This window comes from Sus scrofa, chromosome 11, assembly GCF_000003025.6.
Source record: "Sus scrofa isolate TJ Tabasco breed Duroc chromosome 11, Sscrofa11.1, whole genome shotgun sequence".
In the NCBI taxonomy this organism is placed as follows: Eukaryota; Metazoa; Chordata; class Mammalia; order Artiodactyla; family Suidae; genus Sus; species Sus scrofa.
The window spans coordinates 23,592,404-23,619,944 of NC_010453.5; the positions used below are offsets into that span (position 1 = coordinate 23,592,404).

General features: G+C 44.4%; 1 protein-coding gene across 13 annotated transcripts in view; it reads left to right on the top strand.

Moving 5' to 3' along the window:
- Positions 1–27,541, top strand: part of ENOX1 (ecto-NOX disulfide-thiol exchanger 1) — a 660,000-nt gene that overhangs the window by 357,640 nt on the left and 274,819 nt on the right. For 6 of the 13 annotated variants that reach the window (XM_021065349.1, XM_021065348.1, XM_021065350.1 and 3 more), the window contains one exon: positions 7,626–7,772. The exons of 4 other annotated variants lie outside the window; for them this stretch is intronic. In XM_021065349.1, the coding sequence (XP_020921008.1) occupies positions 7,685–7,772 (88 nt within the window). In that variant the 5' untranslated portion in view covers positions 7,626–7,684. Of the gene's footprint in view, positions 1–7,625; positions 7,773–13,732; positions 16,035–27,541 lie in introns of those variants that run through there. 3 more of the 13 variants (XM_021065361.1, XM_021065360.1, XM_021065347.1) reach the window with 3 other exon arrangements.

Sequence of the window (27,541 nt, forward strand, 5' to 3'; positions counted from 1 at the left end):
ATAACAGAAAATGTATTTAATAACTACTCAGAATTAATATGCCATAGTATGCATGGCTGCCTAATTTAATTTATCTCTGATTAAGCCTATTATGTTTGGGATCCCTTAACGGAAGAGATTTTTTTTTTTTTTTTTTGCCAGCTGTAAGCTTATTTGAATTGTAATATAAGTTAATAATGTGTGAAATAACCAGTGGTGCCGACTTCTAACTGTTCATTTTGCCAACCGACTTCCCGAGATGATGCGTACCCAGGTCGTTTGTTGGCATTTAGTTAATATCTTGCACAAAGACCAGATATGGGAATGAATATGAAAATCAACTATTTCAAGAGGCAGAGATAAATGGCACGGCAGTGCCTTAATGCTGAAATCCAGAGAGAAGGCTGTTGCGTTATAAAAGGAGCTGAAAATCAATGATTGATAATCAAATAGCATGCCCTGAAAGGCAGTCATACCTAACTCTTGCAGCATTTTCGTTCTAAATATATTCCTACAACATTAAATAATCATTTGGTCAGATCGAGTAGGCACCTCAGGGGTTTGGCAAGGCAGCTTTGGCCTTGATGCCTGGGTAATGAGGTCTCTTCAGGGAGCCCAGCACGAGAGAGGACAGGGACTTAACTATGTCGCTGCTGGGCTGTGGCTCTTTCTCTGAGTTACAGACCTTGTAGACCCAGCTTGTCCTTATGCTTCTACCAGACCAGCTGTTTCATCTGCCAGTTGCATTCTTCTTTCCAGTGTCAGGCACGGATGCCACCAAAAAAAAAAAAACAAAAACAAAAACAAAAAAAAAACAAAAACTATTGGCTTACTTAGATCTCCTTATCTCCTTGCCCAGCAACTGGCCACATAGAGTTTGCATTGCTGACCGTGAACATCAGCATTTGCGTACGTGTTTGAATTTGGTAGTCTGATGGCTTCTTACTCACTCCTCCTGGCCCAGATTCTAGTTAAAATTCTACCCAGTCCTCAAGGTCTTCTTTGAATCCTCTGCTCTGTGCATTCTTCCCAACTGGCTCAGACCATAGCCTTTTCCTCTTTGAGCTCCTCTTGAGGTCATTTGCTTGATGGTTGAGTCACCTTTTCTGTGGCCCACAGTGAGCTCCCTGAAGGCAGAGACCTTGAGTTTTAAATCTTTGTGGCCCCACATTGTCTACCTAATAACAGAGTTTCTCCTGCCAAAAATGATGTCACTCAATGGCGGGGCTTGATAATCAGAATGAACATGACAAGGGAGAGACATACCATGAACCCTAGGCGAATACATTTAAAGTCAATGTGTGGGTTTTCATTTGTTTTTGGTGTGAAGTAGAAACGTGGATGCACGATTTAAAAAGTCAGAAATCATAAAGTAGATTTCTCCTTGCTTTGAATGGCTCAGGCCACACCTGTACGTTGAATCACCACCTGTAGGTTGAATCTCTGAAAGTATGTAAAGCAGTGTTCCTTAGCCTTGGGTAACATTAGGATAAGCTTGAGAAATCTAGACACCTATTCTGATGACTGGGGCGAACCTTCAGACCTGTTAAATCAAGACATAGTATCATTTTTAAAAAGCTAACCAGATGATTTTGGTAAGGAGCCCAAATCGAGACCCACTGGTATAAAGGAAAGTCATTAAAATGCATTCATCCATTCGATGTTTGATGGCTTTCCACAGCTAGTTTGCAATGCAAGAAGAGTTCTTCCAACAGGAGGGTTGAAATGGCAACTTCCCGATGCCATCTGCTGCCATGTCCACTCCTTCTCTGAAGCTACCAACCAGGGTGACCCACTTTGTTCATCAGGTCCTGGGCTGTTTATTGTTATTATTATTATTAAAATATAGTTTATTTACAATCTTTCATCAAGTTCTGTTGTACAACCAAGTGACCCAGTCAGACACATTTCCCTGTGCTGTACAGCAGGATCCCATTGCCTATCCACTCCAGATATAATGGGTTGCATCCCCAAAATACCCATCCCTCCCACTGCCTCCCCTTCCCCCCACTCTCGAACCCCAAGTCCGCTCTCCTTGGCCATGCCCTCTTTCTGTTTTGTGTTTTTTTGTTATTTTTGAATAGGATCATCTCTTCCATATTTTAGATTCCACAAGTAAGTGATATCATATGGTATTTGTCTTTATCTTTCTGGCTTAGTTCACTTAGTATGGTACTTACTTAGTAAGTGAAGTGGGCTGGTTTCAGCACAGAAAATCCTGCCCCGTGAGAAACCCCTCAGTAGGTCGCCCTTCTACCAAAACCCTCCTTCTTTGGGTTCTACAGAATTGTTCCTGCATAAGCTTCCTCTCAAGAAGAAGGAAAAGTATTTTGGGGAGTGCGAGTAGAAGATTGAAGAAAAGTATAGAAATAATTAGAACAGTTTAAAACCTTAGCTGCCTTGAGCGGCAAGAGACACATCAGAAGTAAAAAGAAAAACATTGCAACAGGTTCTCATAGAATTCCTGTAGTTAAGAGGGAAACAGGGGCTTCATTGCCTGTAGTTAATTAAAGAACATCAAAATATTTATTCCCTTTTATCTCTGCTATGTAGATAAATTGAGAATGATTTTGTAAGATAAAAAGGCATTAAATGGAAATCCCAAATTTTTCAGTGGAATCAACTACATTATAAGCTACTTAAGGATGGTCATTTGTAAAAGTAAGAAAAGCAGGCCACATGGAAAATTACTGACAGATCATCTGGCCCCAAGATCTTTTTCTGGTACATTCTTTGGTCTCTTTCCTGCTACACCCTTTCATTCCCAGCAACAGTTAGAACAGCCTTTTCCTTTCAGATAAAAGTAGATGTTGGTAGAGTGATAGAAAGTGAAAGGATTGGACCATTAGCAATAACAGTGTAATGTGTAATTTTAGTATGAAAACGTATTCCTCACGAATGCCCATTTGAGTTTTATTCTGGTGTCATGGTACAGTCCTACAGCCTAGGGATTCATTTATCCCACAGTTATTTTCCATTCAGGTCATGTTGATCCCCGAGCAGCCAGTCTGATCACTACATGGCTGATTCATTTCATTCACTGGTTGCCAAAATTGCCAGATGTGTCCCAGGAATATGTCCATCTTCATAACCAAATCAAACCCCCTGACTTGGCAGCAGTTCAGCCAGTGCTTTGGTGATCAGCTGTCTAAGACATTGATGGTACCATCTAGATGAAATGTTAAACTATACTTAACAAACTATTTCTAAATACCTGGTTTCGCTGGCATCATGACAGATTTTTCTCCCACTCTAAAAGTTACATGATGCTGTAGGAGGAAGCATCGATAAATAAAATTCCTGACATGTCCCATTTATCCTTTTCCCCCCTTAACCAAACATTTAGGTGAAGTAGTAAAACCAGAGAAATATATCGTAGGTGGGAAATTGCAGATCAGCTCGTTCACCCTTTCCAAAATATGTGCGTGCATAGTACCAGGAAAAAAAAAAAAAAGTGGGGAGGATGTGTAAGCAAATAAATTTGTAATACTCCAGGCAGAACTGAATCGAACTGCTTCCTTGAATGGGTGAGCATGGGTTGGGAGAGTCATATTCCAAAATTACCCAACCACAAAACTCTTTATTGTAAACATCTGGAGGGACTTCCTCCAACCCTCTAATTTTAATAGCTAAATAAACTGCAAAAAGATCAAGGAACTGATCCAAAGTCAAACACTTTCTGTAATTTTTTTCCAGGCCTTCTCCTCTCCCCCCCACTGCTTTTATACTGCTTTCTTGAGTTGCCTGTAAGACCTTCCTTCTTGCTTTTCTGTTACTTCCGGTTGACCAGCAGACCAGTGATAGGTTGCCTAACAACAGAGGTGAAAAATATTCACTTAGAGAAGAGATATTTTTAGAGATTTCAGGTTTTAGTATCTTCTCATGTTCTGATTTTTAACAGTTTTTATTTATTGAGCACCGACAGTATGTCAGCTTCTTCATATGCATTATATGACTTAATCCATAGAACAGCCTGCAAAATAGATAACAATATGTTTGTTTTCCTATTAGGGGGATTATATTATTTTATATTATACCAGGAGGTTGTATATTCAGTAAGTGGAAGAGCTGGGATTCAACACAAGGTTAATGTGACTACAAAGTCCTTCATCTTATTGAGCTCAAAGATATGATTACAGCTACCTTAGAAGCATTCTTGTTGACAACGTGGTTAATTCTTTAAAAACATATTGGCCCGTAATCAAATGTGGCACAGGGTAGAGGAAATTACATAATTTTAGGTGGACAAATTTATAATAAATGTACTCAGGAAAATACAAATATATTCAAGTAATATATTAAAAGAATAACCAGCCATATATATATATATACACACACACACATATACATATATATACATATAAAATATTGAGTGGTAGAAATTACTCAACTGCCTTCCAAGTGAGTAATCATTGTTTAGTTATCTTAAAGTCAAATGATTTTCTGCAGTCTCCTCTTCTTCTTTTTTTTTTTTTTTTTTTGTCCTTATGGCATATGGAGGTTCCCAGGCTAGGGGTTGAATTGGAGCTGTAGCTTCCAGCCGATGCCACAGCCACAGCAATGGCAGATCCAAGCCACATCAGTGACCTGCACCACAGCTCACGGCAATGCCGGAGCCTTAACCCACTGAGCGAGGACAGGGATCAAACCTGCAGCCTCATGGATACCAGTCGGGTTCGTTAACCACTGAGCCTTGATGGGAGCTCCTTCAGTTCCTTTTATTTAATAAACTTTCATAGCCTTTCTTAAAACAGTTATTTATCAATCCTCTTCCTATTCTTTTTTAAAATCATTTTCTTGATGTCTGTTTCTTTGTTTCTTCGCCCACCCCTCCATCTCTCCCTCCTTCCTTTCCTCCCTCCCTCCCTCCCTCCCTATTATTTAAAAATTGCTGAGACGTCTGCCTCAAATTGGCTCTTGGTCCAAATTTCTAGAGCCAAGACAGCAATGAAATGGTATAAAAAGAAATGCACAAAGGAGTTCAACTCACTTGGCCTGGTGCTCCCTAGACACTAACAGGGAATTAAAATGCTTTGGGCATTCTCCTTTCAGGTATGCCCGAGAGTAGTTGTTAGGTAGTTTGTAGTTGATTTGGGGTAATAGCTAAAGTTCCCTGGATAAAGTAACTAGGCTAGAGGGAAGAATGTAAGTACATAAGTACAAAGTAAGATGTCTAAGACTGAGAACTTGTGGTTCTGTCAGATTAAACGCATGCATTTATATCTTCTTCTTCCAAAAACCTCCCTAAAATTGCAGCAAAGAACCCCAAAATTATACAGGGACATAGAGAATGAGAGTGAGAGCAAACGGAGGTGGAAGTGGTATTAAAACAAGAGATGTCAGCACACTTTGGGAAGATGGCTCAGTGGTGGAGGGAGAGTGGCTGAGGGCTACGGAGAGAAGCCTGCAGATTCATTCTAGGGGACCCTAGGGTGCTTAGAAATGGGGTGAGGGTGAGTCTACGAAAGGGGGACTGGTTAACAGTAGTTACAAAGCAGTTAGCAGTACTTAGTGGAACAGAGTGCATGCAAGAGCTCGGCCCTGCTCCTCTTCCACCCTCACACCTGCTACCTGCTGGAGGCTCCAGGCTCAACTGAATTTGAGATGCTCTGGCCTCAGGGAAATAGGGCTCAGGATAGAGAGGGGAACAGCTCAGTTAAGCAAAGCTCCGTAGATTGAACAGATAAGACCCTCCTGGGCTGTCCTACAGCATAGCTCCCAGAGCACCTGTAGCCAGGGACAGGCTCTTTAGAAGGGATTTTAAGGTTCTTATCTAGAGACCCTTAAAGAAAGGACCTGACTGGCATATGGAGTCTCTATTGAAATGGCTGGATTCCCAACCAGCTACCTCCCAGAGAGGGCTGCCTCCTCTCAGGGATTCCAGTCAGTCGTATAGGGACTCCATTGTTCTTAAAAGTAAATGAATCCTATATGTTCTTTATCTATAATATATGTGATAAATGTCACATATATATGTGAATGTCTTAAGTATAAATGAGTAGTGAGAGGGTCACCAGATATTTAAGAATCACCCCCAACATAAAAAATAGAATAGGGAGTTCCTGTTGTGGCTCAGTGGAAACAAATCTGACTAGTGTCCATGAAGATGCTGGTTCAATCCCTGGCCTTGCTCAGTGGGTAAAGGATCTGGTGTTGCCATGAGCTGTGGTGCAGGCACAGACATGGCTTGGATCCCGCGCAGCTGTGGCTGTGGCGGAGGCTGGCAGCCGTAGCTCTGATTTGACCCCTAGCCTGAGAACTTTCAGTATGCCACAGGTGCAGCCCTAAAAAAGAAAAAAAAAAAAGAATAAAATATAGAGATCGAAGCAGAGAGAGAAACAGGTTGAGGGCGTGGGGAGTTTGGAGATGATACAGATAGTTCAAGAAGCAAAGGAGCTTTTAACAACCTTTATTGCCTTCAGAAAAATGGGAGAGAGTGTTATACCCATGAAACAAAAAGTAAGTTCTCTAAAAAACAAACAATCAGAAAACAAGAAAGAGGTTATGGAAATTAAACCCAGAGTGAAAAAAAAAAAAAGATTGGGAAGTGTAAATGCTAAAGTCAAGCCAACTTTATAGAAAGTAGATTAACAGGCAAAGATGGACCCAGAACTGGGGGAGAAAGATAGAAAATGCAGTAAATCAGCCCACAAGGTACAGCCTTTTATCGTAGGTATTTCAAAAAGAGAAAATAGAAAAAAAAAATGGTGAGGAGGAGTTCCCTTGTGGCTCAGCAGGTTAAGAACCCAGCATAGTGTCCGTGAGGATGAGGGTTCGATCCCTGGCCTTGCTCAGGGGTTGAGGGTCCAGCGTTGCTGCAAGCCGTGGCATAGGTCACAGATGCAGCTCAGAACTGGCATTGCTGTGGCTTTGGTGTAGGCCAACAAGTATAACTCTGATTTGACCCCTGGCTCGGGAACCTCCATATGCCCAAGGTGCACCCCTAAAAAGAAAACAAAAAGAAAGAGAAAATGGTGAGGAGACAAGTATCAAAAAAAAAAAAAATTTACAGGAAAAATTTCAAATCAGCACATTAGGCACTTCCAATTTTATTTTATTTTATTTATTTTTTGTCTTTTTGTCTTTTAGGGCCATACCCACAGCATATGGAGGTTCCCAGGCTAGGGGTCTGATTGGAGCTGCAGCTGCCCACCTATACCACAGCCACAGCAATGCCAGATCCGAGCCGCATCTGCAGCCTACACCACAGCTCACGGCCACACAGGATCCTTAACCCATTGAGCGAGGCCAGGGATCAAACCCACAACCTCATGGTTCCTAGTTGGATTTGTTTCCGCTGCGCCACGATGGGAATTCCCAGGCGTGTCCAATTTTAAAGGGACAAGAAGGTGCCCAGCACAGTGGATAAGAAACAGTCCTCAATAAGGTTCTTTGCTATAAAATTTCAGAACATCAGGGAGTACAAAGAAGATTCCTAAACCTTCCAGAGAAATAAAGCATGTCGCAGATAAAAGCTCAGGTGTGCCAGTGGCCCCAGACTTCCCGATGGCAACATTGAAAACTGGGAGACAATGAAGTTAAGGCTGCAGAACTCTGAGGGCAACGGAGTTTGAGTAGAATTAAGACGTTTTTCAGCCGCGCCAGGAAGGTCTCAACAAATTTACCTCCCATGTACCTTTTCTCAGGAAGCAACTAGAGAATGAGCTGCACAAAAATGAGGATGTAACCCAAGACAGAGGAGACCATGGGATCCAGGAGGCGGGGCACCCAGCACAGGCGAGAGGCACAGGGATTTCGCAAGATGGTGTTAAAAAGAAGCCCCAGGACAACAGGTGGGCAGCTGGCCTGGGAAACCTGGAGCCCAGATGGACTCGATGGGAGGCTCCTGGAGGGAAAACCAGATCACATAAAAAAGGGTTTTCATAGGGCTTTTCTCGTTCCTTTGAAAACTTGGTGACAGGCATACACAAAAAAGAAGACAAAGACAACACCAGGAAAAACCAGACTGAACAAGCTAGACTGTGTTCCTCAGTGGTCAGTGGTATTACAGGACAGACCATGTAAACATGGAAAAGCGACTTTCCCCCGAGTTACTATTTAATCTACGGGAAACATGGGGGTGAAACGCTTGCTGGGAGGTGGTGATGGTGTAAGAGAGTCCACTTTTGCTCCTTTTGCATAGTAGTAAGACATTAGAGGAGTTCCCGTTGTGGCACAGTGGTGAACGAATCCGACTAGGAACCATGAGGTTGCAGGTTCGATCCCTGGTCTTGCTCAGTGGGTTAGGGATCTGGCGTTGCTGTGGCTCTGGCGTAGGCCAGTGGCTACAGCTCCGATCAGACCCCTAGTCTGGGAACCTCCACATGCCACGGGTGTGGCCTTAGAAAAGGTGAAAAAAAAAAAAAAGACATTAGATGATCTCTAAGCATGATCATTTAAGAAATCTCTGAGTTCCCATCATGGCTCCGGGGGTTAAGAACCCAACAGTGTCCGCGAGCATGTGGGTTCCATCCCCGGCCTCGCTCTGTTAAGGATCCAGTATTGCCGCAAGCAAGCTGAGGTGTAGGTCGCAGATGTGGCTGGGATCCGTTATTGCCATGGCCGTGGTGTAGGCTGGCAGCTGCGGCTCCAGTTTGACCCCTAGCCCAGGAACTTCCATATGCTGCAGGTGCAGCCCTAAAAAGAAAAGAAAAAAAAAGAACTCTCAGATCTCAATATATACACTCATTACTTAAATATATGGAATCAAATATCAGAATTCAAAGATAAACATTTTGTCTTTTCCCATGAAAGGGATTCAGCCCCCTTGAGGGAGATGGCTGGTTAGATTTACTGGCTTGTCTTCCTGGCCTGAGCCAGCCCAGAGATTAACCACCTGAGAGCAACCAGTTGGGGCAGAACTCTTAGCTGAGTAGGAGACCACTCACTCTGGCACATCATCATCTTTCATCATAAAAGCAAACCACCAAAAAAAGTGATTTCTGAGGAGCGGGAGGAGGTGGTGGGGACAGGTGCATTGGGGAATGGCTGGTTTTGATGATAGGCTTATAATACTACTTGCCTTTTTAAGATAGAGACATGTATTACTTTGATAATTATGAAGTTGGTTTTAAAAATCACTGGAATCGGAGCTTGTGAAACCAAAGTACACAATACCTTCTCCCCCGACCCCCCCCCCCCCCGCCAAATAAAAAGCCAAAACAAAAAGAAGAAGAGGTTGATAGTGCTTTTCTTGATTTCTTTCAAAACTCATGTCTATTGACAAGGTAGGGACCTCGGAAGCCTTTGCCAGTCTTGCTCCAGCTGACATGTCCTTTCACCTGCAGCCAGTCCCTGGGTTCTGTGTTGAAGCTCTACCAGGCCATTTCATGTTCCCTTTATAATCCCTGCATTTCCCACTCACCTGGGCCTTTGCTTGTAGTGCAGGTACATTCGCTTGCCATTCATTCATACATGTTCCCAACACACACATACACACCCCATTCCAGAATCCCCTGGTTCCACCTCCATCCCTACCTGTTTACATCTCAACCAGGACCCCTTTTGTATCTCAGTCTGCCTGTTTCTGTCTCCTATGGGTCATAGCATCCTCCCCTTGTCTTTAATGCCTGTTGCATTGATCTTGGCACCACTTTCAATCACAGTATTTTTTTCCCTTGTTCATCTTTGTTAAGAGCGAGCAGGTGATGAGGGGAGGAACCATACTGCCTTGATAATTTACTCCTCATACAGAGCCTGGCAGCGTGCTGACATGATCCAGGTACTGCCTCAGATAATAGTGAAATGAATAAATGAATCTTTCATTAAGTGTGAAATCTGTTGAGTCACGTGGCCTGATGCTAAACATCTGTAGCCGTGTAAATAGGTATGGTAGGTAGTTGTTGTTCGTTTTTATTTTAAGGAAACTTCTGTGCTTTTTTCTAAAGGGAGGAGATGGTACTCAGAGCCCAGAGGGTTAACTAATCCCTAAAAACTTTTTGCTTGTGCTTCCGTTGTGGGGAATGTGAAAAACTCGTCACCTGGAGGGTTTGTGTTTGACTCTGCAGGGGTGACACGTAGCCTGGCACTGAGGCCAGTAGGATGTCACCTTGGCCTCCAGATAGAGAAGCTCCTGGACCTCTCTCCTGTGCCTGGTGGACATAGCCCAGCCGAAGCCCAGCCTAAGATGTGGCAGGAAAAGGGAAACTGCTCATATGAAGCTCGTACGAAGCAGTTCACTAAGTACTCAGTGACGACGTGGTCACCTGGTCCAGGGGCCCTCTAGGGCTTCCAGCCACAGCTTCTCACACCTAATCGAAGTCCCTTTTTTACATCATCAGGCGTTATACTCCCCAGATCTCTTTATAGCCACTCAGATGACCCCCTAACAAATCAAATAACAGGATTAATCTAACACATGGCCTCCATGAAATGTCAAAATGCCCAGCAGTGTTGTGGTCGATGCAAACAGTGGAGTGTCGTGGAGCCATTGCAAGATTGAGGAGGATCTTTAGATCTTTAAGTTCTCATATGACAAGGGCTCTAAGATGTACTGCTGAAGGAAGAGTAAACGTGGAAGAGCATAACCTCCTTTATGTCTCTGCTCAGATGCCCTCTTTTCAAGGAGACCTTCCTTCACCACCATGTTTGTTTGTTTGCTTGCTTGTTTATTTATTTGTTTATTTATTTATTCATCCATTCATTTATTTTATGGCCACATACGGAAGCTCCCACTCTAGGGATTGAATCTGAGCCTCAGTGGTGGCCGATGCCAGTCCTTTAACTCACAGCTCCTGACTGGAGATCCTGACATGCCTCTGCAGTGACCCGAGCAGCTGCAGTCAGTTTCTTTTTCCCTTTCTTTCTTTCTTTCTTTCCTTCGTCCGTCCTTCCTTCCTTCCTTCCTTCCTCCCTCCCTCCCTCCCTCTTTCTTTCTTTCTTTCCTTCCTTCGTCCGTCCTTCCTCCCTCTTTCTTTCTTTCTTTCTTTCTTTCCGTCCTTCCTTCCTTCCTTCCTTCTTTCTTTGCTTTTTAGGGTCACAACCAAGGCATATGGAAGTTCCCAGACTAGGGGTGGAATCGGAGCTACAACTGCTGGCCTACACCACAGCCACAGCAACTCGGGTTCCAAGCCGCATCTGCAACCTAGACCACAGCTCACGGTGACGCCAGATCCTAACCCACTGACCAAGGCCAGGGATTGAACCCACAACCTCATGGATCATAATTGGGTTCGTTAACCACCGAGCCACGAAGGGAACTCCCTGTAGTCAGATTCTTAACCCACGGCACTGCAGTGAGAACTCCCCACTACTGCATTTATAACTGGAACCACCCCCACTACCAGCAGCAGTTTCCTCCCTACTGTTTGTTTCTATTTGACATCATGTCTATTTCATATATTTGTTTATGATCTAGCTCCCCCACCAGAATGTCGGGTGCAGGCTGGATTCTGTGTTTTATTTACTGCTTTTCCTCATGGCAAAATGAATGACTGGATCAATGGATTTCTATGAAAAAGTTGATTCTTTGCATAGAAGGGTACTCTTTGCCTAGAATTTCTGGAAGGCTACACAAACCTAGCAGGAGTTGTCTCTCTGCAGTGGAAATGGAGGTGCATGGGAGGAAGGCAGACATTTACTGCATCTTCCCACGTACATGCGTCACTTTTTAAAAATAAAAACCCTAGGGTGATAGGGAATCCCATTTAAAATGTTTCTTGAATGGCCATAATGAATATTATTTCTGGTCCTGAGATGATGAACCCCATTCAGAATTTCTCTTCTTCCCACAGTCAAGTTGTAAATGGGCCATGATTCAAGTCCACAGACCTTATATTTTATGAGGTCTTTACCAACAGAGTCTTTGTATTTTCCATCAGCGTGGAACCATCTGTGCTTGTATTGTGGTGGGGACAAATTGGGTTTGTAGGTCAGATACATTTATATCTTCTGACTTTTAGCCAAGTGACCGGAGGCGAGTTCCTAAACCACCCTGAGTCTCAGATCCCTTACCTGTAACTTTGGCATCATTTTTCCTAAGAGCAGCGGGTATTGTCCCAGCAAAACAAGCCGAGTCTGGATATTCAGGGCCTAGCAGTATCCAGTTCAAAGCAGCGTTGGATAAATACCAAGGTGACTCAAGGATATCCTGAATCCCTGCCTACTCACAGCATAGTCCCAACATCATCAATTTCTTTATTAGAGGTGCAGGATCACAAGCCCCACTCATCTAATGAATCAGAATCTGTAGTTTACCACAGCACCCAGATGATTCTTGTACACGTTAAAGTTTGAGAAGCTCTATTGTTGGGATTATTGCAGCAGTGTTGTGGATAGGCTTGTATTAATTATGTTTTTATCTTCTGTATCTTATGAGATGTATTTTGACAGCTTAGAGTCTTGCAGATGCCAGAGAGGCACTGCCCTTCCCAAGGTTACTTAATCCCTAGAGATTGCAGACAGCTTGCCTGGGAGCATACCTTTGATGTGCAGGAAAACCAGTCCCAAGGCTGTGCCCCCACCTGCCCCCTTTTATCAGGGCTCCAACAGTCCAGGACACTAGCCTGCTCTCAATCACTGCCGGGCCAGGGACTGGACAATTGGGAGTCCTCTCTAAACCCCAGAACCGACTGCCATTATTTAAACTGTTAAACCATATGGCCCTGCAAAAACCATAGGAAAGGCTCTTTGCCCCCTTATTTCCTCTGCTCCTGACCAACCCCGGTACCTCCCCATGTGGCCCTGCATGGCTGATGTTGGCCTTTGCACACCTCTCCTCTTGGTAAGTCTAAGTAGCAAACTCTCTTTTCAATGACATGCATCTCCTAATCCCTTAGCCCTACCATACCCGAATGAAACGAAAACCATGGATCCAGTTTAAAACAAGGCTGCCCTTGTAAACCTTTTCCCCTGGTTAAATGCCACCTGCCACTCCTTCCCCTTCGCCTTGCCAGCTCTGGTTTCATTTGGAGAAGCGCGAGGGTGCCCGGCAGAGCCAGATGTGCTGGTGAAGCATGACTAACAGGCTAAAACATAGGAGGATGCTTAAGCCCCCTCATCAGCCCCGACTCACTCTTAAATAAGGATGATCAAGGATAACCACGAACAAGCTCGTAAATCTGCTTTAATGCAGTATGACTACGTTGAACGCCAATAATGCTCCTTAAGCGCAAGCTTTGAATGCTTCGGAAACTGCTATTAGAAATGATTAAGACCTCCAAGATAATGGAACTGTTTGAATTGGAATGCACAAACTTATTTACAGTATTCTGAGAGGTCGAGGAAACAAATGAAAACCCGCCATCGCCAGCCATTCATTCCACCCCCCCCCCCAACCGTGGCTTCTTAATATGGTCTGTATGTTTTAGGTAGGAAGAGCTCCTGCCAGGGAGCAGCTCCTCCTCACCAAGCAGCTTCCTTGCCCGCATTTGCACTTCCCTCTCATCTTCTCTTTTGAAAAGCATCTTGACATATAGAGAAGTGAGGTAACTGAGGCCGAGATTAACAAGAGCAAATATTACATGAACATAAAAGGGACGTTTCCCCCTATGACTCAAAGAAAAAAAATACAGTGTTTCAAAACATTCACATTTGTGGATTCCCGTTGTGGCGCAGTGGAAATGAATCTGACTAGGAGCCATGAGGTTGAGGGTTCAATCCCGGGCCTCGCTCAGTAGGTTAAGGATCTGGCGTTGCCATGAGCTGTGGTGTAGGTCACAGATGCAGCTCGGATCCGGTGTGGCTGTGGCGTAGGCAGACAGCTACAGCTCTGATTCAACCCCTAGCCTGGGAATCTCTATATGCCATGGGTGTGGCCCCCAAAGAAAAAGAAAAAAAAAATCCACATTTGTTAGATAAGATGAGAACAGAAGATACTTTATAGTAACTTTTCCCTTACTACAGGTTTATTAAGAAATTAGGATCTGATTAGCAGCTTTTAGCTAGAAATATTGGACAAGGATATTTTCTATTATTTTTTGGCTCTGAGGTTTGCTTCCATAAAAAACTAAACCCTTCCGACCACACACGCATATATACACGCACACGCATACACACCCACACACAAATGTGAGGTGATGGATATTTAACTAACTTTATTGTCATAATCGCTTCTCAATATATATGTGTTGATGGAAAAGATTAATCAATCCAAGAAAGAAATGGAGGTTTGACTCAGGCTGACCTGAGGATTAGAGCCTGGGAGACGGTCAGAAAGCTCTGAGAATGGTTCTGAAGAGGGAAAGGGGCAAAATCAGTATATACGTGATTTTGGAGAAGGGGGTGCTTGCAACCGAGCACACATCTTGGTAGAAGGTTGCTGCCGTTTGCCAAGAACCAATATGGCTAATGGTTGTAGTGCTTTTCTCAGTGTGGGAAGATGCAAGGAACTGAGTTTGTAAAATTTTCTCCTGGACGTCCTTAGCAATCTAAGGGTCGGTTCTGCCAGTTTTCCTAGAGCCCCAAGTACTTCATCCTGATCGTGGCGCCGAATTCCTTTCAATGTGCACTGTAGGTTGGCAACTGCAGGAGTTAATGACTTGGGTCTCGTAGAACTGGATGGTGACAACATTCTTTACGATTCCCTCCTATTCAGACTTAACGTTGACCAAGGTTTTAGAAGCACACCAGGACCGGTGTGTCCCAGTCTGCTAGGAATGCTCTCTCCCAGGCGAAGCAAGGGTTTCATTGATAGGTCACTCAATGTATTGCTACTGGTCTAGGCCCTGTTCCCAGTCCCCCAAAGCCCAGTTTGATGAGGAAGGGGACTGAGACTCTGTTATGGTCCAGGAAATGGTTCCTTCTTGTTTCTTCCCACATCTAGAGTTACATTGTTACCATCCCTGGTCTTCCAGAACTGTGTAGTTAGTCAAATGTTTCAAGTCCCCGGGTCATCGTTATTTTGTATCAAAGGCTCAGTCCCCACATCTGGGAATGCAAGAAATAAAAATCACATGAAATAGGCAGCATATAAGTAATACAGCACAATACAAGTAACATAAGAATACAAGCAACATAGCTAAGAAAGTAAGTAAGGTTATGAGTATTTAAGAGAATATGAGAACGTCCATTATCTCTGCAGTCATCAGACTAGCCTATTCTGTACTAGTTGCTATCTTTAAGGGGAAGATATTGGTATTGTACATAAAATTCACCAGAGATTGTCTGCATGTATAAGGCAGGTGGTGGGTCACCTGACCCCTTACAGGACTGAGAAAGGAAGGATATCTTCTAAGGAATTACATGGCTGGTGCCAGAGGAAGAGAAATTGATCTTTAGTGTTGAACAGGCATTCTTCCCTTGAGGGGTTAGGGGTGTCTGTTGAATGCGTAAAGCAGATGCACGGGGCCCCCAAGAAGGGAGGGAGGAAGCCCAAGTGGGCAGAGCAAAAACGCTATGTTTAAATTTTTCTCATCTTGCCTTACAGTACGAATTTTTATTTCATCATAGGTACACCAAATCGTGTTTATACACACGTTACGTAACTTTGTCGATTACTCTTTGATAAAGCTGGGAGGGGGAAAAAAAAACCTTTTATGATCACAAAAGGCAGCTTTGGTTGCAGATACCAGGATTTTGCTTCCCATCCCTGGCCCTGTCAGATTCAACCTGACTGCCCAAAGCAGTGTCCAGAATTTGACTTGTGGCCTCCGCGAGTAACAGTGTCCCCTAAAACCACAGGCTTGTTCCTCAGGAGCTATTTTGTCTGACTGCTCCTTGACCCTTTTCCCAGAAACCTAATTTTGCCCAGGGGAGTCTCACCCAGGAAAAGAGCGTTTGCATCTGCTTAGGGAAATGTGCCTGAAATAATGACTTCTTTAGAACGAGTAACTGAATGGAATGGAATGGATTGATAAGCCAGTTTGAGCAGGCAGAGAGCAACCCGGGCCTGGTAACTCTTATAAAAGGAGCCCTGCAGCAAAGCAGTTTGCCCAGCCCGGCTGCCAAGAGCCATCTCCATTCAAGGAACGTCATCCCTGTAAACTCTGTACAAAACTCTTACTCTGACACCCGCCTCGAGGCATGCTCCCTCGTCCTAAGTTTCACTTATCCTTCTAAGATGGTACGGATTTCTCGTTTCAGCCCTGCAGACCCCAGTGTAGAAACTGCTCTCCAAGGTATGTTCCCCATTTTAAACTTCCTCTGGGTCCGTGACTGTGCGCCCTGGGTGGGTGGGGGGGGGGGGTAAGGCTGTGCCACGCAGTGAAAGCGCTTTCTTGGTGGCAAGGAGAGGTGACGAGTGTTCCTGGCTTCCCCCAGGGGAGCACTGGACTCAGCTTCTTTCTCACTTGCTGAACTTAAAATCAACCAGCAGTGAGAAGGAGGGAGCTGACATCTCATCGAGGGGCGTGAAGGATGAATTGAGGCAAAGAAAGAAAAGAAAAAAGAAAAAGGAACAGAACACAGCCCCTGCGCACGGCTGTTCTGTGCTGCTCCACTTCCCATGTTCTCTTGCTTTGTCTCTTTTTCTCTTCACGTGTCTGCCAAGAAAATATAGTTGATTCGTTTATAACCATCGCCTCAAGGTTGGAAGCGCTGAAATGTCAGAGGTGACAACAAAAAGCTTCTTAAAATAAATTTCGAAAACCTGAAGCTCGATTAATTCCTTTCCATCTTAGTCTTTCTCCCCTACTTAATACACAAAGAAAGATGCTCAACCATTGACCGTATTTCAGTTAGCAAGTTTAAGCTTAAATACAGTTCTGTTTATGCAGAATAGTCATGAGAGTCTGCCTTTTTTAAAAAAATAAATAAACAAATCTATCTTCGTACAATTAGCAAATTATTAAGCGACCTTTCCTTCAAAGTCTGCAAGCACTTGCTTGTTTCCACTAATAAGAGACCGTGTTTTACAAGGCTCACGTTGATTAATTGACAAATGCGGATAAAATCAAAGCAGGGCTAAAATGCAGTGCACCAGCTGCCCTAGAAATTACTTTTGTTCAATAATGTTCCAAGCGCCTTTACATTGTAGGTTTGCTTTTCAGTGAGCACTCCTGTCTTAAATGGAAGCATCCCTGGTGAAAATGGATTTCTGAAGACGACTGTGAGGCACCCCAGCTAGGACTAAATATTTCTACATCTGTGTATGCTTTTCTGCTCAATTAAAACCCTTGACGGCTGTGAGTGTTTTAAAAATGGATGCTTTCTATTTTGTGTGAAATGAGCACGAATGCCTTTTAGGACACTTTGAAAATCAGGCACCCTTGGTGGACCTAAGGGTAGGGTTCCATACATGTATGGAGAGCTTAAGCTATAAAAATAAATAAAGAAGTGCTCTCAACTACCAGCCTTCTGCCAATTGCTAAAAGCATGACATTCTTAGCTCCTTGCCATCCAGCTGTTTAGGCAGCTCCATTGGGCTCCATTAGAAGGCCTCTAGCTGGCTGATTCCCAAACCAGATATGTCTCAGACCTCAGAGCTGTTTGCCCAAACCCAGATGCCTGTTTTTGCTAATAAGTAAGTAGTTGCTGAGAAGAACCTCCTGCATCCCAGGTGGAACCTGCAGGGGCCAAGGATCCCAGCAGGAGGGGAATGTATGTTAGGTCACAGACTGTCCTACAGAGCCCCCCATTCCCATCCTGTTGTGGTCCCCACTCACCAGATAGACTCACAGATGCTAATGCCTCAAAAGTGCCCTTGCAGAAAGAGTCAGGGCTCTAGCCAATTGGATGGTTTTATGTTGGGCATCTTCAAAAATTCTGCCTCACCCACCATCCTGGGATTAGATATCCCTCAAAAGCAGCTTCAACATACTTTTCTCAACCAAGTCATTTTCATTCACCAAATATTTGTCACTTCTCCTAGGTTCCAGGCATGGCTGCCAGACCCTGAGGCTGCACACATAAACCCAGACAGATCCTCTGTCGGGTGGGAGCTTACAGTATCCAAGCATAGCTCTCAATAGTTGCCATGTATTATTGGAAAGATATCTTTACATCATTGGCCAGAAATTTTTCAGTCCCCCTGGTGTTTCAGGCACTGGTCTAGGTATCCAATAAATATTCTAGATATTTTCTTGCTTTGGTCATTATCAGAGACTACTGTGTTCTGGTGGCCCTCTAAGGCAAATCTCCTTTGAGAGTTTTCTGGAGGAGCTACCTCAGTTGCTGGTTACCAGGTAATGGTTGTACTCGGCAGTATTTGGCTCTCAGGTCTGGCTGGAGGTCAGTGGAACCGGAGCCAAGACCACCACTCTGAACTCAAAGGATGCGGTGCCCTCAGGATGGATGTGAAGAGCATGGAGCAGGAATGTGGGGCTGGGTGATGAGGGCATTCAGGACAGTTTGGGTGACTTAGAATCAAGCTGATTTTGGAATGTGGGTCCAGAAGAGGCACACTGAACTGGAGAGCCAGGGCCGAGGGCTGGACGAAAGTCTCAGTGGACTAGTAAAGGTAGAATTCCGAGGGCCTGAGCAGAAGGTTCAGATAGAAGGCAGATGAGCGGAGGCAGCCAGCTAGCAGAGATCCGAGCAGGTGCGTCAGTGGAGCCTCAGCCGTACCAGCAGGTGAGCGTTCTTTTGCTGGGATGGGTCCAGAGCAGAAGAACGAGGCTGAAGCCAGGGTGATAAACGGGGGCAACAGTTCCTCTGCTGAACTTGGTCACAGGAAGTACAATGTGCTTCCAGCCACCTAGGTCACAGGCTGAGAGCGAACCGGGCAGCGCGACAGAGAACTTCTGAGTTTGGGCTCGTTCTGTTCTCTCAACCCAGACATCATTAAGACAGTGTCTGGCACGCAGTAGACACTGTTCTGCCGAACTGACCTGTATTCTGAGAGGGAGACAGATTCCAAAAGGAAGTGTTTTTTTTTTTTTTTTTTTTTTTTACATGGCCATATAAAAAGCAAATGAAATGGCCCTGGCACTTAATAGAGAGGGAAAAAGCTCAGGAGCGCCAAACACAGGAGGAGGAGAGTCGTTTGTCTAAACTGTACGTGCATTGTCTCTGGACTTAAGTCGTTCCCTCCCTCGGTGTCTGCCCTGTGGGGTGGCATTTGGCCAGGAGAGGACAGAGCCGCCGTAGGGATCCTGGGAATTTGGAAGAGCATGTGATTCACTGTTAGCAGGTCAGAGATCGTTTGCTCTTGGGAGCATTTGGAAGGAAAGAAATGAAAAGGGAAGGATGAAAACCCTGCAGAACTCCGAGGTTTCAGTATGATGACAGAACTGGGTGACTTGCTTGCAACACCCCTAGAATCTCTTCTGATCTTCCCTCGGGAAGGTGCCACCTGCTGTCTCTATCCCCCAGAGGCTCTTTTACGTTGATGGAGATGCTGCCAAGTAAAAAGAGTAGGAATGATTGTAGTGCACCACCTTAATAAAAATCCTATCGTGCTAATGTCATCCATCACACATGGAAGCTGTGAAACACAGTCTCTTTTAAATGCCCTATGTTGGGAGTTCCCATCGTGGCTCAGCAGTCATGAACCCAACTGGTATCCATGAGGACGCCGGTCCAATTCCTGGACTCGCTCAGTGGGTTAAGGATCCGGTGATGTCGTGAGCTGTGGTGTAGGTCAAAAAACGTGGCTTGGATCCCATACTGCTGTGGCTGTGGTGTAGGCTGGCAGCTGCAGCCCAGTTTCAACCCCTAGCCTGGGAACCTCTGTAATGCTGCAGGTGTGGCCCTAAAAAGACAAAAACAAGTAAAATAAATAAAATGTCCCATGTCACCCAGTTGGGCAGGTGGGACGTGACACAGAGCCTCCCTCTCCCTACCCTGGGCAGCATTTATGCCAACTGCCATTCAGAGCCGCAGAGCCATGAAGGGCCAAAAAGCTATTCCTCACTCTCTGCTCCTGACCCAGTATTCCGTGTTTTGACACTAGATGGGGCATTGTTGTTATTACAGTGGCTCTGAAATGGCACGACATAAAACCCAGAAGGATGAGACCATTTCTTTCGAACATCTTATTGTGCAACTGAATTGGGGCCCGTTGGGGAGCGGAAAGCCACGTATAGCGTGTAATGCAAACCCTGGCTTTTCTTTCCCACCCGAGAAAACGGGGACCAGCCCAAGTTTATGCAGCGCATCAGCAGCAGATGGAGATCTGGAAGCTAGAATCTGAGTCTCCAGGCAGCTCCGCAGCCCCTCCACCTGCCTTGGGCAGGGGGTGGGAGTTGAGGCATGGATCAAGGGTGTTCACCTCTCCAAAGCTGCCGCCTTCTACGTGGGGAATAATGTGCCGGTTCAATTTCCAAGGCCTGACTCCCTAAATCCATTCTTCCTGCTTGGCTCTGCTTGTCAGGGCTCATAGAAAACAGTGAACGCGATCCAGACACGTGGCTTGTCTGTCTTTTTAACTTCTCTCTCTCACACAAGCACACACGCACTCTTACACATGCTTGCACACCTCCTTGAACAAATGCCAGTGTGAATGAATGCACTTTATAAAACGTGAACAAGCATGGAATTCCTGCTGTGGTTCAGTGGGTTAAGACTCCGACTGCAGGAGTTCCTCTTGTGGTGGAGCGGAAACGAATCTGACTTAGGAGCAGTGAGGATACAGGTTCAATTCCTGCCCTTGCTCAGTGGGGTAAGGACCCGGCCTTGCCGTGAGCTGTGGTCTAGGTTACAGATGTGGCTAGGATTTGGTGTTGCTGTGGCTGTGATGTAGGCCTGCAACTGTGGCTCCAATTTAACTCCTAGCCTGGGAACTTCCATATGCTGTGGATGTGGTCCTAAAAAAAAAAAAAAAGGCAAAAAAAAAATTAAAGAAAGAATCCTGGAGTTCCTGTCATGGCACAGCAGAAACGAAACCGACTAGGAACCATGAGGTTGCAGCTTCGATCCCTGGCCTCGCTCAGTGGGTTAAGGATCCGGTGTTGCCGTGAGTTGTGGTGTAGGTCACAGACGAGGCTTGGATCTGGAGTGGCTGTGGCTGTGGCATAGACCAGCAGCTGTCGCTCTGATTAGACCACTAGCCTGGGAACCTCCACATGCCGTGGGTGCAGCCCTAAAATGACAAAAGACAAAATAAAAAGAATCCGACTGCAGCACCTCCCGTTGTTGCAGAGGTGTGGTTTTGATCCCAGCCCAGGGCAGTGGGTTAAGGATCCAGAATTGCTGCCGGTGTGACTCGGATTCAACCCCTAGCCTGGGAACTTCCATACGCCACACATGTGGCCATAAAATTAAAAAAATTTAAGAGTGAATAAGCAAAATATTACCTATTGTTTTTAGGTTCCAGCTAAATTTCCTTTAGGTTTTTAAATCCAGTTGCGTCGGCTTCTAGGCCCTGTGAAAACCATCAGTCTGCCCTCTCCGTGGACCCAGTCTCTTAGCAGCAGCTTTGATGGAGCATTACAACCCAATGCTTCCCATATCCAGGACTACCCAGGGCCCCCAGCTTCCCCTCTTCCTGTAGCCCTGTAGCAGCAGGACACAGAACAGAACATGAAGTCTGCAGCCCTACCTTCCTCTCCATTCAAGAAGCCAGTGTGATTAAATGACAGGAAGAAAATTTTTGGTCTCTCCTCTCCTCACTCCTGATTAATAGGATGCAGCTCACAGCAAAACTCTTATACACCCTGTAGCTAATCGCAGTTGGCAGAGTTTATTCTTAGAAGCCTCTCTTTCTTGTTTTTTTTTTTTCAATTTTTCTTTCTTTTTTTTTTTTTTTTTTTTTTTTGGTCTTTCCTTTTTTTAGAGCTGCACTCACAGCATATGGAGGTTCCCAGGCTAGGGGTCGAATCGGAGTGACACCTGCCAGCCACAGCCACAGCCACGCCAGATCCAAGCCACGTCTGTGACCTACACCACAGCTCACGGCAATGCCCAATCCTTAACCCACTGAGCGAGGCCAGGGATCGAACCCGCAACCTCATGGTTCCTAGTCGTATTTGTTTCTCCTGCGCTAGGACGGGAACTCCCAGTTTGTCTTTTTTTATTAGAGTTGAGTTACAATGTTGTACCAATTTCTGCTGTACAGCAAAGTGACACACATACCCACTGCCTTTCTTATATTATCTTGCATCATGTTCTAGCCCAAGAGATTGGATAGAGTTCCCTATGCTATACAGTAGGACCTCATTCCTTATCTGATTGTTTTTAATTTTTATTTTTTTAAAATAGGGCTGCACCTATTTAGGCCTAAATAGGGCAGCATATGGAAGTTCCCAGGCTAGGGGATGAATCAGAGCTGCCGGCCAACACCACAGCCACAGCAACACCAGATCTGAGCTTTGCCTTCGACCCACACCACAGCAACTCATGGCAACGCTAGATCCTTTAACCCACTGAGCCAGGCCAGGAATCAAACCCTCCATCCTCATGGATACTAGGTGGGTTTTTAAGCCACTGAGCCACAACAGGAACCCTTTTTGTGTTTGTTTTGCTTATCCATTGGAAACGTAATGGTTTGCATCTACCAACCCCGAACTCCCAGTCCATCCCGCTCCCCCTCCCGCCCCCTTGGCAACCACGAGTCTGTTCTCTCCGTCTGTGCATCTGTTTCTGTTTTGCAGACAGGTTCATTTGTGCCATATTTGAGATTCCACATAGAAGCGATATCATATGGTGTTTAAGAAGACCCTCTTTCTTAAAGAGACCAATTTCACTTGCAGTTTCAATAGACCAAAAAGGCATGATTCTTGCAGTACGTTTTTCCTAATTTCAGTGGTAGCCCTTCTCCCTCGCGGGCCTGCAGGGTGAATTCTTTCTGTGACTTCAGTTATGGACAAAGTCTTACCTTCTTTGTATCTATCAAGATATTTAAGTCCTCTCCTTGTTACATGTATCTCCTTAACATCTGGGGTGCCCTTCTTCTCTCCCAAGAAAGGCAGCCTCGTGTAAAAGAAACCGTCTAGCTTGTGATTTTTTTTGGCCAGGCTGGCAGCTTGCGGAAGTCTTTGGGCCACAGCAATGACAGCGCTGGATCCTTAAATGCTAGGCGACCAGGGAACTCCAGTTTGTGATTTTTATTTCATGTTAGACTTTGCAAACTTAAATCTTTTTGAAGAAAAACACTTTCAAGAGTCTGATTATAAACACTTGGCTTGGATGGTCTGACCCGTTTATCCCTACCTCTCCCCTCTGTGGTCAGATGCTCTTCATCCTTTTTTTTTTTTTTTTTTTTTTTTTGTCTTTTTGCTATTTCTTGGGCTGCTCCTGCAGCATATGGAGTTTCCCAGGCTAGGGGTTGAATCGGAGCTGTAGCCACCGGCCTACGCCAGAGCCACAGCAACGCGGGATCCGAGCCACGTCTGCAACCTACACCACAGCTCACGGCAACGCCGGATCGTCAACCCACTGAGCGAGGCCAGGGACCGAACCCGCAACCTCATGGTTCCCAGTCGGATTCGTCAACCACTGCGCCACTACGGGAACTCCTCTTTCATCCTTTCTGACCCAGCTCCAAAAGTTCCAATTCCCATGTCCCTCTCCAGAATCCTCACTCTATATTCTGTGCTGCCAGAGCCTTTGATTCATACCGCTCGAATATAATCCTAGCACCTTATAAGCAGTTACACATGTGGTTGTGCTGCCAGCCCAGCTGTGGGCTTCTGGAAGGCAGGACCAGCAGATCGTGCCTGACTCATCTTGCGTCAGCTGCTCAGAGCATAACAGATGAGGTGTGTTAGGTGTTCTGTACATATTTACGGTGTCGACTCAAATTATGTCTGCACCAGCACTGTTGATATAAGGGTTCTGAGGTTTTGGAAAGTATACCATGTAAAGGTATACTTTTTAAAACCTTAAAAAATTTCTACTGAAATTTTCTGAACAGAGTGTCTTAGAGTCTTTTGGGGGGTTTTTTTGGTTTGTTTTTTTAGGTCCACACCAACAGCTGATGGAAGTTCCCAGGCTAGGGGTCGAATCAGAGCTACAGCTGCTGGCCCTAGCCACAGCCACAGCCGTGTGGGATCCGAGCCACATCTTCGACCTACACCACAGCTCATGGCCACACCAGATCCTCAACCTACTGAGTGAGGGCAGAGATCGAACCCTCATCCTCGTGGATACTAGTCAGGTTTGTAACACTCTGAGCCACAGCAGGAACTCCTACAGTCTCATTTTTAAGAGGAAAGTTTTACCATATAACTAGGCGTATATTAGGAGTCATGTGGCGATCCTGGCCATTTATTTGCTCCCACCATCTTAACAGGCTAGAAATTTTTGTCACAAATTCACTTTGCTTTATGCAAAATTTATCTACTAGAAAATTTGTGTGTAAATCTAATGTCCATAAATCAAATTACGTGTTAAAATGCATTAAGGGAGCTGCTTAAAGAAAACATTTTTCCAAGTGAAATGAGATAATTTTCCAAGTAAAAAGGATAATTTCCAGACCTTTCAGAGAATTCGCCTAATATAGAGCAGTTATTTTTCTTAGAATGATAAAGGTTCTCCTATATTCAGTATTCACCTGGCATGAATTTCATGCTTTTCCACAGACTACTTAAAACACTGGACTTATTCCTAAAATTTTTATATATTTTTTTTGTTGTTGTTGCTTTTTTTTTTTTTTTAGGGCTGAACCCACAGCATATGGAAGTTCTCAGGCCATGGGTCCAATCAGAGTTACATCTGCCAGCCTACACCACAGCCACAGCAACTCGGGATTTGAGCCACATTTGCAACCTACACCAAAGCTCAAGGCAACACCGTATCCTTAACCCACTGAGCAAGGCTAGGGATCGAACCTGTGTCCTCATGGATGCTAGTCAGATTCATTTCCACTGAGCCACGATGGGAACTCCAAACCTTGTGCTCTTAGACTGAGGCTCTGCTGTGCATCAGTAACATGCTCGGGTGTTGGCCTTTTACGGTAAACAATACTGGGGGAAAAAAGTTGAGTAACTTTAAAATAAAAATGCAGCTCCTAAACCATGCTCTTGTTTTTCGTGGACAGCTGAGACCTGCCTGGGCTAATACCCAGGTGATCTTTGGTCTGCAAAGAGCTGGGGACTCAGTCATACTCGGCTCATCTCTGCTTGTTTTAACTCCTTGTATGGAAGCTCTGGGCCCACTCTGTTCAGTTCTTCCTGACAGCTAGGCAGTTTGATTTCCCGGGAGATCGTTCTCACATCTGGCCTTTGTCTCGTGAACATCACATCTGGACCAACATAGATGCCTCCACCCAATTTTAATTGACTAGTAAAGCTTATCTTTATTTATTAGAATTTTATTTCAAACATAGATACCCCCCAGCTCCACTTTTAAAAAGTCTTTATCGGGAGTTCCCTTCGTCACTCAGTAGTTAACGAACCTGACTAGGGTCCATGAGGATTCGGGTTTGAGTCCTGGCCTCCCTCAGTGGGTTAAGGGTCTGGCATTGCCGTGAGCTGTGTTGTAGGTCACAGATGCAGCTCGGATCCCGAGTTGTTGTGGCTGTGGCGTAGGCTGGCAGATGTAGCTCCAATTTGACCCCTAGCCTGGGAACCTCCATATACCGAGGTTGCGGCCCTAGAAAGACCAAAAAAAAAAAAAAAAAAAAAAAATTTATTGGCGGGGTGTCATTTCTCATTCTTAAAAAATTATCTAAGGAGAACTTCCCCCTTTTCCCGTCATTGTGAGATAGCATGTAAATTGTATTTCTGGTCCACAGCCACAGCAACACAGGATCCAAGCTACATCTGTGACCTCCACTGTAGCTTGTGACAGTTGCTGATCCTTAACTCACTGAGCGAGGCCAGGGATCGAACCCACGTCCTCACAGACACTGTGTCAGATTTTTAACATGCTGAGGCACAACAGGAACTCCAGTGTCAATATATCTTATCACTGGTCTTAACATCTTTTTGATATATCAGTTGAAATGATATTATTTTCTCCTTAGTTAGCCAAATTGGATTATTAATTAGAATAGAGTATTCTTCTATCATTTTGGTGATTGAAGTTTATATATACTATTTTAATAAAAATATACCTTTATCAACATACATTTTCACTTGGATCAACATGATACTTTAGTGATTATTGTAATTAACACTTTTTGACATATTCCAGTTTTAAGCATACATCCAAGCTTCCTCTGTCTTTTTCATTTTCTGATCTGTAAAATTGTTGTGGGAATCAAATGAGAGGGTACATGTGAAAAATAGTAGCATATAATGGGTGCCTGACAAAGTTTAGGTAAAGTTGAAATCTGATTTCAATCATTTTTGGCTAAAAAAACCTTTTGTTTAAAAAAAAAAACTCTCATTCCCTCTCAGAGCAGTAGAATGTTTAAAAATGTTATGAGTTAGTTAAATATCAGAGTAAGAGCTGTCAGCAAATGTTTAACTGTTCAGACATATAGAAGCACATTTTTCACAATTAGTAGAGAGGTTTTTAACATTTCTGACTCTCATAGTTAGCCACCTGTTAGATGTCTTTAACTGCTCTGTTAATATGAACTTTGGGGCTTCCCATTCCTTCATTCTTTCATTCACTTATTTTTTGTACCTAATTGTTAGACCTGATTATTAACATACAAATCATACAAAAAATGCTAGCTTCATCAGACATGGAGTCTGCAACTTCTTAGATCTAGATAAAAACACGACCCGGGCTTAAATTATGGTTCTCAGGTTAAACACCTGAGCCTATCTCACCCTTTTCAATATTTATTTCCCTGTTTTAAATTTTGATTTATTTTATGCAATTAGCTACCTTACAGAATGCTAGGATTCTTGGTGCAAGAAAATCATATTCAAAAACTATTCCCAAGTTTCTGGTTTAGAGGATTGGTGAATAAAGGTGGTTTTGTTTTTGTTTCTTGAGGAAAAAAAAAATCTAAAAATGTCTTCTGCAGCTGTATGTGTTTTTATTACTTCTGAAGCTGTTTTCTGGGTCTGTCATACCCTCCTGGACAGATCTGCAGGCATATTGCAAGTGATGTGATGTGGCCTAAACACTTTCACAAGAACAGTCTGGCTCATTGCTCATTTATTCACGGAGCACCTGCGTTTTGCTAGGTAGGTGCTAGATGCGTAATTGTGAGCAAAAGAAACAGAATGCCTGCCTGTATAGAACTTTAGTAGAAGAGACAAGCATTGAAAGAGAAGCAAATGGAGAAAAATACATACTTACAAATGTACAAAATGTTAAAAGAGACGCGTTGCTCTAAGGGAGGAGGGTCATTAATAATGGAAGAGATATAAGAAAAGATTCTGTGGGTCAGGCCAACAGTCCCTCAGCCAGTGCTCTCTCTGCAAGAGTGGAAGCCAGAGACTCCCTAACATCACATTCATGAACCCTTAAGACTGGAAGATCGAAACGGTCATTTTACAGACTTGCCAGCTAACGATCCTACTGAGTATAGAGGATCAACCAGCTACTGCTTCAGAAACTTCAGGAAGTCTTCTCTCCAGCCCTTTCTCCTTTTAATGACTCCATCTGCTAGTCTTTGACTGTAGGCTACAGTGGGTGTCAAATTTTGATGCACATCCAAATCTCTTTTGGAGCCACTTACAACAATACCTGAACCTCACATCAGATCCACTGAGGGTTTAAAAATCTGAGGGTGGAGACCCGCATGTGCATTTGTAAAAACCTCCTCACATGATTCTGGTGTCCCTCAAGGGCAGAGAATCACGGTGTGCCGAGCACAGAGGCTCACTCCGTGGCTACTAAGAGCGAGGACACACACACCTTTGTTTATTATGTAAGTTTGGTAACAGAAGCATTTGACTGCTCT